General features: G+C 57.4%; 1 protein-coding gene across 1 annotated transcript; it reads left to right on the top strand.

The window, feature by feature from the left end:
• Positions 1 to 1,270: 1,270 nt before the first annotated feature.
• On the top strand, positions 1,271 to 1,960 carry LOC133627049 (scale keratin-like). Its single transcript, XM_062010040.1, has 2 exons — positions 1,271 to 1,297; positions 1,403 to 1,960. Exon 2 carries the CDS (start codon positions 1,426 to 1,428, stop codon positions 1,789 to 1,791), a length of 366 nt encoding a protein of 121 aa, XP_061866024.1. The 5' UTR covers positions 1,271 to 1,297; positions 1,403 to 1,425; the 3' UTR covers positions 1,792 to 1,960.
• The last annotated feature ends 10,139 nt before the right edge of the window (positions 1,961 to 12,099 follow it).

Raw genomic sequence — 12,099 nt, 5'->3', positions numbered from 1 at the left:
CTTTTAAGTTGTGGGTGTCTCTTGTTTTCTGTAACTTGGTAATTTTTAACCAGTCCTGCTGTCGAGGAGCAAACAAAGTTAGTTTCTCTAAATAGCATGGTTTCTAGATCTCTCTCTTGATCTACAGTAAATGCCTCCTCCTGAGCAATGAGGATATCACGCATACAATGATACACAAGTGCATGTCTAATGCTACTTACATCACTAATCAAGCCTTCTAATGTCAGCCCGACCTTGAAGGAGCAGAAAGCGGCCTGCTGTCTGCACTGACTACGTGACAGCAACTGCTTTAACGATGGTTCTGACTCTGGTCTTGATTGTGCATTAAATTCATATAACTAGAACGCAGCTTGCCTTGCCCCATCAGGCCTAACATTATACCCTGGGATCCATGTCCATTCTCCCTTAACCATTCCTCGACAGCACGCGGCTGTTTTGCTGACGCCGCTTCCTCGCCGGCCCCGACCCGCTCCCTCGGCCCCGCCAACGGCCCTGCTGGGGCGCTGCCAGCTGCCAGCTCCCGGCCCAGATGAGCCCCGCTGCCTGTTCAGCATCTCGCTGCCTCAGAGCGCACGCAGCCTGACACGGGCTGCCTGCCAGCGCCCTGCCTCACATTCTTCTTGCCTCATCCCGTGGGCTCATATCGACACGGGGCTGAGCTTACGGCGGGGAAGATGAAAGACGCTGATCTCTGGCCCCGCCTGCTCAGCACGATGGATGCATCACTCGCCAGCCCAGCTAGACAGCCTGCACTGGCCTCGTGGCCATGAGCCTCTGCAAGTCTGGGGCACAAAGTCCCTCGTGCCCTTCCCTGCAGTATGTGGTGCTGGGCAGACGCTGCCTTCAGGGTGCTGGGCAGCTGGAGCTCTGTCTGAAGGCACAAGCTCAAGGAGCCATGGCTGGGTTGGCCCTTTGGGCACTGGGCGTAGGCTCATCCTCCCTGCAGAGCCTGGCGCTGCAGGCACAGGGTACAGCCCAAACACTCAGCAAGGATGGGGAACAGCATGGCCCTCAGCTCCTGGTCACTGCCCCCAGCCTAGAGCTGCTGCTGCCCTTTAGCTGAGACAGCAGCAGCACAGGCTGGGCAGGGGGAGAAGCTGGTGTGGCCAGGGGATGCTGCCACAGGGAGGGACAGGAGACAAACAGCCCTGGACTGTCCTGCCTGGCAGGAGGGAGGGAGTGCCGGCTCTGCAGATTGGTCCAGGCCAGGCTGAGCAATGCTGCGGCTGCTATAAGAGCTCTGCCTGTGCCAGGCTCTGCCAAGCCCTGCTCTGGTGCCTTCTCGTCTAGGAACAGGGTAAGGCTGCGAGCGCTTCTCCTGCTGCTGCCCATTTCCAGCCCGGGCCCCTCTGCCTCAGGGGCTCCCCTCTGCTGCTCTCTCTCAGTCTCTGTCCTCTTGCAGAGCCCGTGCCAGCCCGTGCCAAGATGTCCTGCTCCGAGCTGTGCCCACCAAAGGCCAGCGTGGCCGTGCCCCAGCCCATCGCTGAGAGCTGCAACGAGCTGTGCGCCCGGCAGTGCCCCGACTCCACGGCCTTCATCCAGCCGCCCCCCGTCGTCGTCACCTTCCCCGGCCCCATCCTCAGCTCCTTCCCGCAGCAAGCCGTGGTGGGCTCCTCCGGAGCACCCGCCTTTGGGGGCTCCCTGGGGCTGGGGGGCCTCTACGGCGCCGGGGCCACGCTGGGCTCGGGGGGCCTCTGCACCTTTGGCACAGCCTACGCTGCTCCCGCCTGCAGCCCTTGCGCCGTGCCCCGCTACAGCAAGAAGCTCTGGGACACCTGCGGGCCCTGCTAGACCCAGCCCAAGGACCCTCACACACCTCGGCCTCTCGCCTGCTCTCCCTCCTCCTCTCCTGCCCCTCTCCCCATGGCCACTCCTCTCCTCCTGCCCCGCTCTGCCCCTCCACCAGCATCCCACCGGGCACTGGCCTGGCTCTGCAACGGCTGCCACGGGGCAGAAGCCTGAGGGAAGCCATCTCCTGAGAGCTGTGGGGACAAAGGGAATGTCTCTGCCTTCCCTGTCTTTCTGCACTGGATCTTTTCGTGTACTGCAATAAAGCCAACTGCAGCCAACTCTTGCCTCTCTGTGCCTTGTCTTTGAGAATGATGGAATGAGAGGATCTTTTTGCCTGGAAAAATCTCTTCAAGATCCTCCAGGCCAACCACTGTCCTCACACTGCACAGCCACCAGTGCACCAGCTCCCTCAGCACCTCAGCTGCATGGCTTTGCAATATCTCCAGGGCTGGGACTCTCTCACCTCCCTGGGCAGCCTGCGACAGTGTCCAACAACCCTCTCGGGGAAAAATTGCTTCCTCAGCTCCAGTCTAAACCCTGCCTTTCTGCAACCTGAGGCAGTTTCCTCCTTTGCTCTCACTTGTGACTTTGGAGAAGAGACCGACCTGCAGCTGTCCACAACCTCCTTTCAGGTAGCTCTAGAGACTGATGATGTCTCTCCTGTGCCTCCTCTCTAGGCCGAACACCTCCAGCTGAGCAGCTGGTGTGCTGAGCCCAGACTCAAGAAGCCAGGGCGCAGCTGAGAGAGATTCAGTGATCGCTGAGCAGACGCGCCCCAAAACTCCCCCTTTCGCCCGGCAGCCCCGGCTCAGCCTCCCAGCCCGCGCCTCCCCCGCCGTCCCAGCTGCATCCCCTCTGTGTAGATGCACTTGCTTCTGCCCCTGTCCGTGCTGCAGCCTCTCCCCGCTGCCCATCGCCGTGAACGGAGGCGCAGCCCCTCCTGCAAACAGCCGCCTTCCCTTCCCCGCAGCCTGGCCGGCGGGGCGCAGGGGGGCAGCGAGGCCGCCCCAGCCCCGGGCTCTGCTCCCCGCCCGCCGCCGGGGACAATCGCTGAGCCGAGCGGCAGCCGGGGAGCTGGGGCGCGTTCCGCCTGCGCTGTCCCCATCGCTTCTGCTCGGCCCAGGCCGGCGCCGGGCTGCCCGACATCTGCATGGCAGAGCCCAGAGCCGAGCCCGAGCGGCTGCCGTTCCACGCCGCACAAGCGCCTCGATTTGCCGCCGGCCCGCGGCAAACGGCTCGCGTTCGGGTTGGGTTTGTGCAGAGAGGGGGGACGCGGCAGCTCTCCGGGAGGCTGCTCCTCGGGAAGGAATGGGGGGGGTCGGGGCAGGGGCCGGGAGGCTCCACGTCGGGCCGCTGCCCCTGCTCGTGGCGCTGGGCTGTGGGGAGGGCTCCTGCGGCGGCAGCTCCCGGAGCCGGCTGAGGGCCGGGCTGGCGGGAGGGATGCGCTTCTTCTGCGGGAACCTGCGCGTCAGGCTGTGCCCCACGGCGCTGCCGCCCCACGGCTCAGCTGCAGCGCTCGGGGACAAGCGCTGGGGGGCCCACGGGGCCCAGGGCCCCCCTCCCTCACGCCTCGGCTTGAGGCTCAGCAGCGCCCGCCTTCCCGGCACGATGATGCTGCCGTGCTGCGGCCCGGGCTCCTCCAGCAGCGGCCGCTGACGGGGCCGCAATCGCCAAACAACTTCTCTCCACGGGGATGCCGAGAAGCAGGCACTTCTTTGTTTTGCAGCCCTGGGGGACACAGACGATATCTCCTCCAATTGTGCTGCGGCCTTAGGTCCACTTGTCAAGGTTCTGATACGTGTCAAACAGTAAGAGCTACACTTGCCATCCAAAGCACGCGTGGAATGTCCGTCGTTGAATTTGCCCTTTCCCCTGGTTGCTTCCTAACTACTGTAAAATGTCTCGATATCATAGTGATTGGTTAAATGCCTCATTAAGCAAAGGCAAAGATATTAATCTCTTCACTTGGCTGTCGTGGTTTAGATCCAGCAAGGAACAAAAGACCGCGATTGGTCTCAAGGGCTAAAGTCCTGAAGATTGCTAAAGGGCAGGGAGAGCTTAATTGCTGCTTAAGGTCCAGGACAAAACAGAGCAGGCTACTCGGCTTGGGGAAGAAAACAGAAGATAATTTAATGCAACACCAACTAAAGTATAACCATAAAACCCCAAAATAAAACAACACAGAGTGGTACAACGATGAAGACTCCGACCAACCCTTTAAGAACACCTTCTCCCTTCTTTCTGGGCTCAGAGTCCTGATGCCGGGCTTTTTACCTGACTCATTTAATGCTGACTCATCCCTCAAGGTTTTCCGGCTCTTTTTAAGTCCTTGGGGTAGTCGTGTCCATGTCAGTTGTACCTTTTCCCTTTTGGCTGTTTAATACCGAAATGTTGCGCCTGTACCCACCAAAAATGTGACCTCTTTTTCTCCCATCTTAGTTGTAACCAGAGGCTCGGCTGGGTTCGCCCGTGGTCCCCATCAGTCCATATATTCTCCCAAGACCATCGATTTAGCTGTAGCTTGTTGACCAGCTAGTTTAGGGCATTCGTTTTTCCAACGTCCCTGTTCCCTGCAAAAGGCACATTGATTAGTTCCAAGGGAGATTCTGCCAATTTGTCCTCTTCCTCTTATCCCTCCTCTCATAGGGCTTTGTCCCCGCTCTTGTCTTTGCTTTCAAAATCCAGGAGCCCTGTTCACCACTGCAAGGAATTGTCTTCCTTTGCTTTCCTCATTCCTTTGATCTCGCTTGTTATAGACTTTCCAGGCTCCTTCCACTAATTTGTCCAAATTTCCTGGATCTGTTCCTCCCCGTTTTTGGACTTTCTTTCTGATATCCTCCTGCGATGGTAACAACGATATCAAGGCTAATTGCGCTTTGGTTTGCTCAGCTTCAGGCTGCAAATCCGTGTATTTACGAACTGCTTCCTTCAGTCTTTCCAAAAATGCTCTTGGGGACTCTTTCCTTTCCTGCCTGGTATCATACAATGTAGACCAGTTTAGAGTTTTAGGCATGGCATTTTGGACCCCATAGAAAAGCCACTCTTGGTACCTCTTCAGTCTCTGCCTATGATCGTCCCTTTCGGGGGGTTGGGTCCCCCGATGGGAAAGTCTGGTCTGTGGCTCTCTCTACTGTCCGAGTACGGACATCTTCTTCTGCCCGCATTCCAGCACTTCTCCTAACCATTTGTTTTTCACTGGAATCCATAAGATTATCCAGAATCAGCCGTATTTCATCCCAATCAGGATTTTGAGTTTTAATTCTCATTCCCTTTATTCTTCCCACTTTACCAGGATCCTCTCTATAGAGAGCGGCCGATTCTTTCCACAGTGTTAAATCTGAGGGAGAGAAGGCTCCTGTCACATCCGCCGGTCCTTGTTGTCCAGCTCCCTGTCTTAAGGGGGCTACTGATCGTCTCTCATGCCGTGATCGTAGAGGAGTTATCAAATGAGCACGCCGTCTCGTTCTCCTAGGTATGGCTGTAGACCAATCTGAATCTGATTCCTCCTCTTGTCTCAATCCACTACAGTCCGGGCAAGGACCCAAATTTCCAAGCTCTGATGCCGATCGCCCCGCTGGACCGTCAGCCTCTGAATCGGGTCTAAAATCAGATGATGACGGAAGAGGGGTTATACTGGAATGGGAGCTGTGGGGGCAGATGGGGCTGTGTCCAATTCTAGAGCCGTGTTATCACGCTCCTCTTCCTTTTGTTTCGTAGCCAAATGTTTAAACCAGGCTTTGGTAGATGTGCAGGCTGAACAATTCCCCTGAGCCTCCGCACTCTTTACTTTCCATGGCATTTGCTTACATGCCTGTTCAGCCAATTCCAATTCCTTTTGCCCATCTGCTTTCTCTCAGAGACAAAAGATCTACATATGGGACCTCATCCCGTTTCCTTTCCTTTTACAAAATACCATTAACTGCAAGATGATATTAAAATTCAATGTCCCGTTTAAGGGCCACTTTTCCCCACTCTCCAAATCATACAACAGCCACACTGATCACAGTATGCTATAAGTTGATCTTTAAGAAAATCTCTCCTAAATGCCTTCCAATCAGCTAACAGACACCCAAGGGGTGTCTTTTTGGCACCAGCCAAAAAGATCCTCTCATTCCATCATTCTCAAAGACAAGGCACAGAGAGGCAAGAGTTGGCTGCAGTTGGCTTTATTGCAGTACACAAAAAGATCCAGTGCAGAAAGACAGGGAAGGCAGAGACATTCCCTTTGTCCCCACAGCTCTCAGGAGAGGGCTTCCCTCAGGCTTCTGCCCCGTGGCAGCCGTTGCAGAGCCAGGCCAGTGCCCGGTGGGATGCTGGTGGAGGGGCACAGCGGGGCAGGAGGAGAGGAGTGGCCATGGGGAGAGGGGCAGGAGAGGTGGTGGGAGAGCAGGCGAGAGGCCGAGGTGTGTGAGGGTCCTTGGGCTGGGTCTAGCAGGGCCCGCAGGTGTCCCAGAGCTTCTTGCTGTAGCGGGGCACGGCGCAAGGGCTGCAGGCGGGAGCAGCGTAGGCTGTGCCAAAGGTGCAGAGGCCCCCCGAGCCCAGCGTGGCCCCGGCGCCGTAGAGGCCCCCCAGCACCAGGGAGCCCCCAAAGGCGGGTGCTCCGGAGGAGCCCACCACGGCTTGCTGCGGGAAGGAGCTGAGGATGGGGCCGGGGAAGGTGACGACGACGGGGGGCGGCTGGATGAAGGCCGTGGAGTCGGGGCACTGCCGGGCGCACAGCTCGTTGCAGCTCTCAGCGATGGGCTGGGGCACGGCCACGCTGGCCTTTGGTGGGCACAGCTCGGAGCAAGACATCTTGGCGTGAGACGGCCGGGCCTGAAACACAGCCCCAAGCAGCGGTGTCACGACGGAGGAGAAGATCCTACCCCGGGCCGGCACCGCCCCGATCCCGGGGCAGCCGCAGCCGCAGCGGCAGAGCCACGGCCTTGCCCACCCTGCCCGCCCCTCGCCCTGTGCCCAGCGGCCCCCTCAGTGCCCGCTCTGCGCACACAGGGCGCACACAAGCCCCATCCACAGCCCGCGCAGGGCCTGGCTCTGGCTGCCGCGGCCACGGGGCTCCTTCCTCCTGCCGGCGCGGCGCGGCTCAGCCCGGCCCGGCCCGGCCATCCAGCCTGGCGGCCGTGCCCGCCGCTGCCACAGCTCTCCCGGCCGAGGTGGCCCCACGCCGGCCCCGCCACGGGAGCCGGACAGCCGCGGGCACCCACCCGCCCTTGTCCCGAGCGGAGCGAGGCGGCAGCGGCGGATGCCAGCGCTGGCCCAGGGCAGCCCTTTTGTGGCGGCTGGGCGAGCGCGGGGAGGAGCTGCCACGCTGGGGCACGCGGCTGCTGGCGGCCGAGCCCCTTCCTCCTCCCTGCGGGGCACGCGGCTGTTTTGCTGCCGCCGCTTCCTCGCCGGCCCCGACCCGCTCCCTCGGCCCCGCCAACGGCCCTGCTGGGGCGCTGCCAGCTGCCAGCTCCTGGCCCACATGAGCCCCGCTGCCTGTTCAGCATCTCGCTGCCTCAGAGCGCACGCAGCCTGACACGGGCTGCCTGCCAGCGCCCTGCCTCACGTTCCTCTTGCCTCATCCCGTGGGCTCATATCGACACGGGGCTGAGCTTACGGCGGGGAAGATGAAAGACGCTGATCTCGGGCCCCGCCTGCTCAGCACGATGGATGCATCACTCGCCAGCCCAGCTAGACAGCCTGCACTGGCCTCCTGGCCCTGGCCATGTGCCTCTGCAAGTCTGAGGCACAAAGGCCCCTCGTGCTCCTCCCTGTCGTGCCTTCTGGAAAGAGAGGCTGGGTATTCTCTTGCCCTTGTGTTAAGAGGTTCTGCTGATATTGCCACTCCCCCAAGGTGTTCTGCATTTACAATGCTTTGACCCTGTGCCTGACCATCACTTGTTTGGGGCTACTCGCAGTTGTTTTGTCTCCTGTCGGTTCTTTCTGACTGTCAGTTTTTAACATGGAGCTGTTCCTGGTAAAGGGGAAGGGGCTATAAAGATGGCTGCTGTAAGAAGTTGCTCAAAACTCTCCCCAGCTCTGAGCCTGACCCACTGCTGGGACTGAGCCACAATGAGATGCCTCCACGATCACTTTTTAAGAAGCCAGAAGAGGACAGTTCTTCCTGCTCCTTGCTCTGTTTTTTTTCTTTTCTGGCTTGTGGTGGTGTAAGGAGTCGAATGAGAGAGGAGCAACCATGTGGAGCCCAAGGTCAGTGAGGGAAGAGAGGAAAGTAGGAAAGTTTATTCTACTACATACAAAAAACAGAACAGAAAAGGGAGCAGGATGATGAGAAAATTACAACCAGAGCTTTAAGATCTCCCTTCCCCAGCCCTCCTTTCTTCCTGGGCCCAGCTCACTGCTCCCCAGATCTCTCCCTCCTCCCCCCTCAATGGCTCAGGGGGGCAGGGAATGGGGGATGTGGTCAGTCTCTCACAGATGGGCTCTGCTGCTTCTCTCTTCTCAGAGGAGGATGATGCCAGAATGCAGTTGGCTTTCTGGGCTGCAAGCACACATTGTCAGGTCATACTCAGGTTTTCATCCACCAACACCCCCAAGTCCTTCTCCACAGGGCTGCCCTCAATCAGCTCACGGCCCAGCCTGTATTTGTGCCTGGGATTGCCCTGACCCATGTCTTCTGGTCTTCAAGTATGGCAATTGCTTCTTTATTTTCTGTGCTGGTTGACAACCTGCCCTGCTGGAAACTCATGGAACAGTAACCTAGTCAGCTTTTGTAGTAGCACAGGAACTCTGGGAGGGGTTGAGAGAGCAAAGCTGGCTTCTCTGCCAGCAGAACAAAGCAGCAGGCATCAGCTGTCTGGATGCCAGAGCTGGGGAAGGGTGAGGGACTGAAGGAAGCTACCTGGCTGCTTGGTGTCAGCTTTCAGACTCATATCAGGCTGGAAAAGGAGCCTGTGTGGTCAGCTCTCTGGGCATAAGCAGCACACCTCTGCTGTGATGTGGGGGTTGGATTTGCTCTCTCTCTTTGCCACATTTGTACCCCGTGGTCAGAGAACACATCTGCTTCGCTAGCATTGGTCACTGCAGGCAGAATTGAGTGGTTTTAAGCTAAATAAATCTATCAATATGCCATTTGGGAGCCTAAAGATACCAGGTGAGCTAGAGGTGGTTTACAGGGGAATGGAGCTGGGATGTATTTGTTGAAGGTTCCGTGTTCCTCCTGTTGGTTTGCTGAGAACAGGAGGTGGCTGTGGAGAGCTACTACGGAAGGCAACGAGGAGCTGACGTGGAGCGCTATGCTGAGAACTGTGTTTCCCTGAAATACCAGGTATTCCCAATTCACCTGGCAGCTCCCACACTGGTGCCAAACTCTTTCAGGTTGGGAGCTAACCTTGGAATAGCTGACCAGCAGATCTGTTCACAGTATCATTCCCAGTACTGAGCCTCTGGGTTTGTTTTCTTTTTGTATCTGAGTGTTATTTCAATCTCGTTGCTTTTTGGTTTCTTTACAAAACTCCAGGCAGCAGCTGGGTGCCCTGTGGAAGGTGCAACAGCACTGCAGCCTCTTTCCAAGCTCCTGTCCCTCCCATTAAAGCTCAGAGGTTACACAAACCCATATTAATTGCCACCAATTGTATTTTTTCCTTAATCCTCAGGCAGCTCTCACTTTGATCAGTGGCCTTTTGAGGCCCTGAATTTCCTCACACCCCCTTAACCTTTTGGAAGGATCAGCCAGCTTGTTTTTCTGCTGTGCTCTGGGACTTCTCCAGCTGCCTCAGTGCTTCTGGAATTGAGCACTAATGCTCCAGGGAAGCTCTTTGCTTAATTCCAGATGAAAGTCTTTGGCTGTAAGGTACATAGGTGATCACAGAGGGGACCCCGGCGTTGTGCCCCCGTTTAACGTTGTCCGGCGGCGGGAGGAGCAGATGCAGCGCTGCGGGAGGAAGGCAGCGCGGTGCTCATCCTCATCCCCGTCCGGGAGAGGGAGGGGAGGATCGCGGGGGATGAGAGGATTACTGACAGACAGGCTACAGCGAGCCCTGCGGCTCATCTGTGCTGCTTTCCGAGGCGGTGGGCGGGGGAGGGGGAGAATTTAGAAACACAAGGCTGGGAAGTGATTTAATGACGACATTGAGCCGCTCTCCTGGGTACCACCAGCCCTCCTCGGGGCAACCTTTTTCTTCCTTCGAGCTCGGACAAAGTTCAGCTATGCCAGGGTGCCAGTGCTTGCCTGTTTCAGCGTAGCGGCGGCGAGGAAAGTGTCGCTGGCAGAGGATGGGATGCAGCCGGCTCCTCCCGTCGCGCTGCGGGAGCGCACCGATCCCGCACAGCCCCGCACAGGCTGCGTGGGCGGCGGCAGCCTCTCCGCTTCCCGAAGCCTCCGAGATCGGCGTCGGCTCAGCCGCGTTTGGCCTCTCCCGGAGCTGGGCTGGGTTCAACCCCTCCCCGAGGGAGCAGGGACAAAGGCTGGGTACCACTGAGGATGCATCCCCGGCATCCGTTTTCTCTCTGGTACAGATCCCATGTTACTTCCTCTCTGCAACTGCATTTCTCCTTTTTCTCTCACAGGCATTTTTGGGGACCTCTCCTCCCAGGGCCTGGCCTGTCTGCTCCCACACTCACTGGATGGGGGATTATCAATCCTCCGAGGATAACATTAACCCTCTTAGCCTAGGCTGGAGCACGTGGGCTGGGGCTGCTCCAGCCCAGTCCCCAAAGCCCTCCCTGGCTCCTGCAGCTCTTACCCCAGGGACCTCCATCCCCGTGCCCTGCACTCAGCCTCACCAGGCCCTTTCCACACACTCCCAGAAAATAAGCTTTTTATTTTAAGGTAATTTGGAGAAAGCTACTGACAAGGAAAAGCAGCGTGGGCTGGGCCTTGGCAGAGCAGTGCCTTGGGAAACAGGCTGCTGGGAGCTGCACCAGAAGTGGGCTGGGATAAATCTGCAGGATCACGTGTGTGGGGGGGTACAGAGGGGGGAACTGATGAGTTTTCTCCCTACAGTTATGGGCTGCCACCTTAAAGCACTGCTGCCAGTGTTTAGTTTGGATTCATTTCTTTTTGTCCTGCTGACCCAGTTTTCAAGAGCAAATCACTGTGGAAGGGCTGTCTGTCAGAGGCTCCTGACACCCCCTTTGCTTTGGGGTGTATAGGAACGGAGAGACAATTTCAAATCAATTGCTACATGTTCTGCACCTGCACAGGGCACATTCCTGCAACAGGACTGTGCATGACACAGGTGAACTGACCAAATTTGTAACCTATCCACAGAGTGCACACTCACCTCCCAGGCTGCCCTTAATTACCTTTCAATCCTTTAATTCCCTGCCAGCCACCTCCTCAGCACACCTTGCCTCTCCCCAGCCTTGCTGGGGCTGCCCCATACCCACATTTGCTGTCTAGGGAGTACCTTTACAAATGAACACTTTGAACTTGATTAAATATCAATGATTAGAGGGCCCAGTCGATGAGTCTTTGGCCTCTGCCAGCTCAAACAGCCACCTGGGCACCCACATAGGGTGAGCTCGGCCCCAACTCAGCCTTCTGTCATGTGACTTCTGTCAACCTTCCTCCCAAAGAGAACAGAAAACCATTTTAAACCTCAGCCTGTCCTGCCCTGCTGTGATTTGCACTGCTCCTCCCCTGCACTGGGCTCTTTTACTCCTGATCTATCACCATGGATCTTTCTACCTCTCTTTATCCTGCCAACGATTGATTTACAGTAGAGATGCAAAGCCAACAGTTGATGAGGAGAGCTGAGCCTCTACCTCCCTGGATACCTGTGCAAGACTTATTTAATAACAAATTACTGCTACCACGAAAAGGAACAGCACTGGTGAGGATGGGGTGGTCTGCAGGTTCTCCCAAGGGCCTCACACTTAGATCCCCATTATTCACTCTGATTCACAAGTTTTCCCAACCATTTAGCTCTGCTGAACCCATCCTGGTGCTGCTCATCATCTGTGCCATTGGCAAGGGGCTTGAGGCCTCTTGGGGTGAATGCAGTTGTGTCTGTGTCTGTAGAGCTCCAGTTCCAGGTTCCCTGTGCACAGCTGCCCAGCTCCATGGGGACTCACTGAGCCCAGCCCCGGCCCCATGATGCCAGACAGCAGCCCCTGGCAGGGTCTGCACACCCCAGGAAGGGTCTGGACACCCCAGAAAGGGTCTCTACACCCTAGGAAGGGTTTGCTCACCCCAGACACAGCCTGCTGCTGCTCTTCCAGGGCTCAGGAGGAGTATGGCTGCAGTGGGTTGCATGACCATTCCTTCCCTCAAGATTTGAGGGGCTTTCCTGAGCATCAGCTGGGGCAGCAGCTTCCCCACGTCAGTTCTTGGGCAGGGGACACACAGCACAACCAGAGGCA

This window comes from Colius striatus, chromosome 17 (genome assembly GCF_028858725.1).
Source record: "Colius striatus isolate bColStr4 chromosome 17, bColStr4.1.hap1, whole genome shotgun sequence".
Classification (NCBI taxonomy): domain Eukaryota; kingdom Metazoa; phylum Chordata; class Aves; order Coliiformes; family Coliidae; genus Colius; species Colius striatus.
The sequence above is the reverse complement of the archived record's forward strand: the minus strand, read 5'-3'. Positions and strand labels throughout refer to the sequence as shown.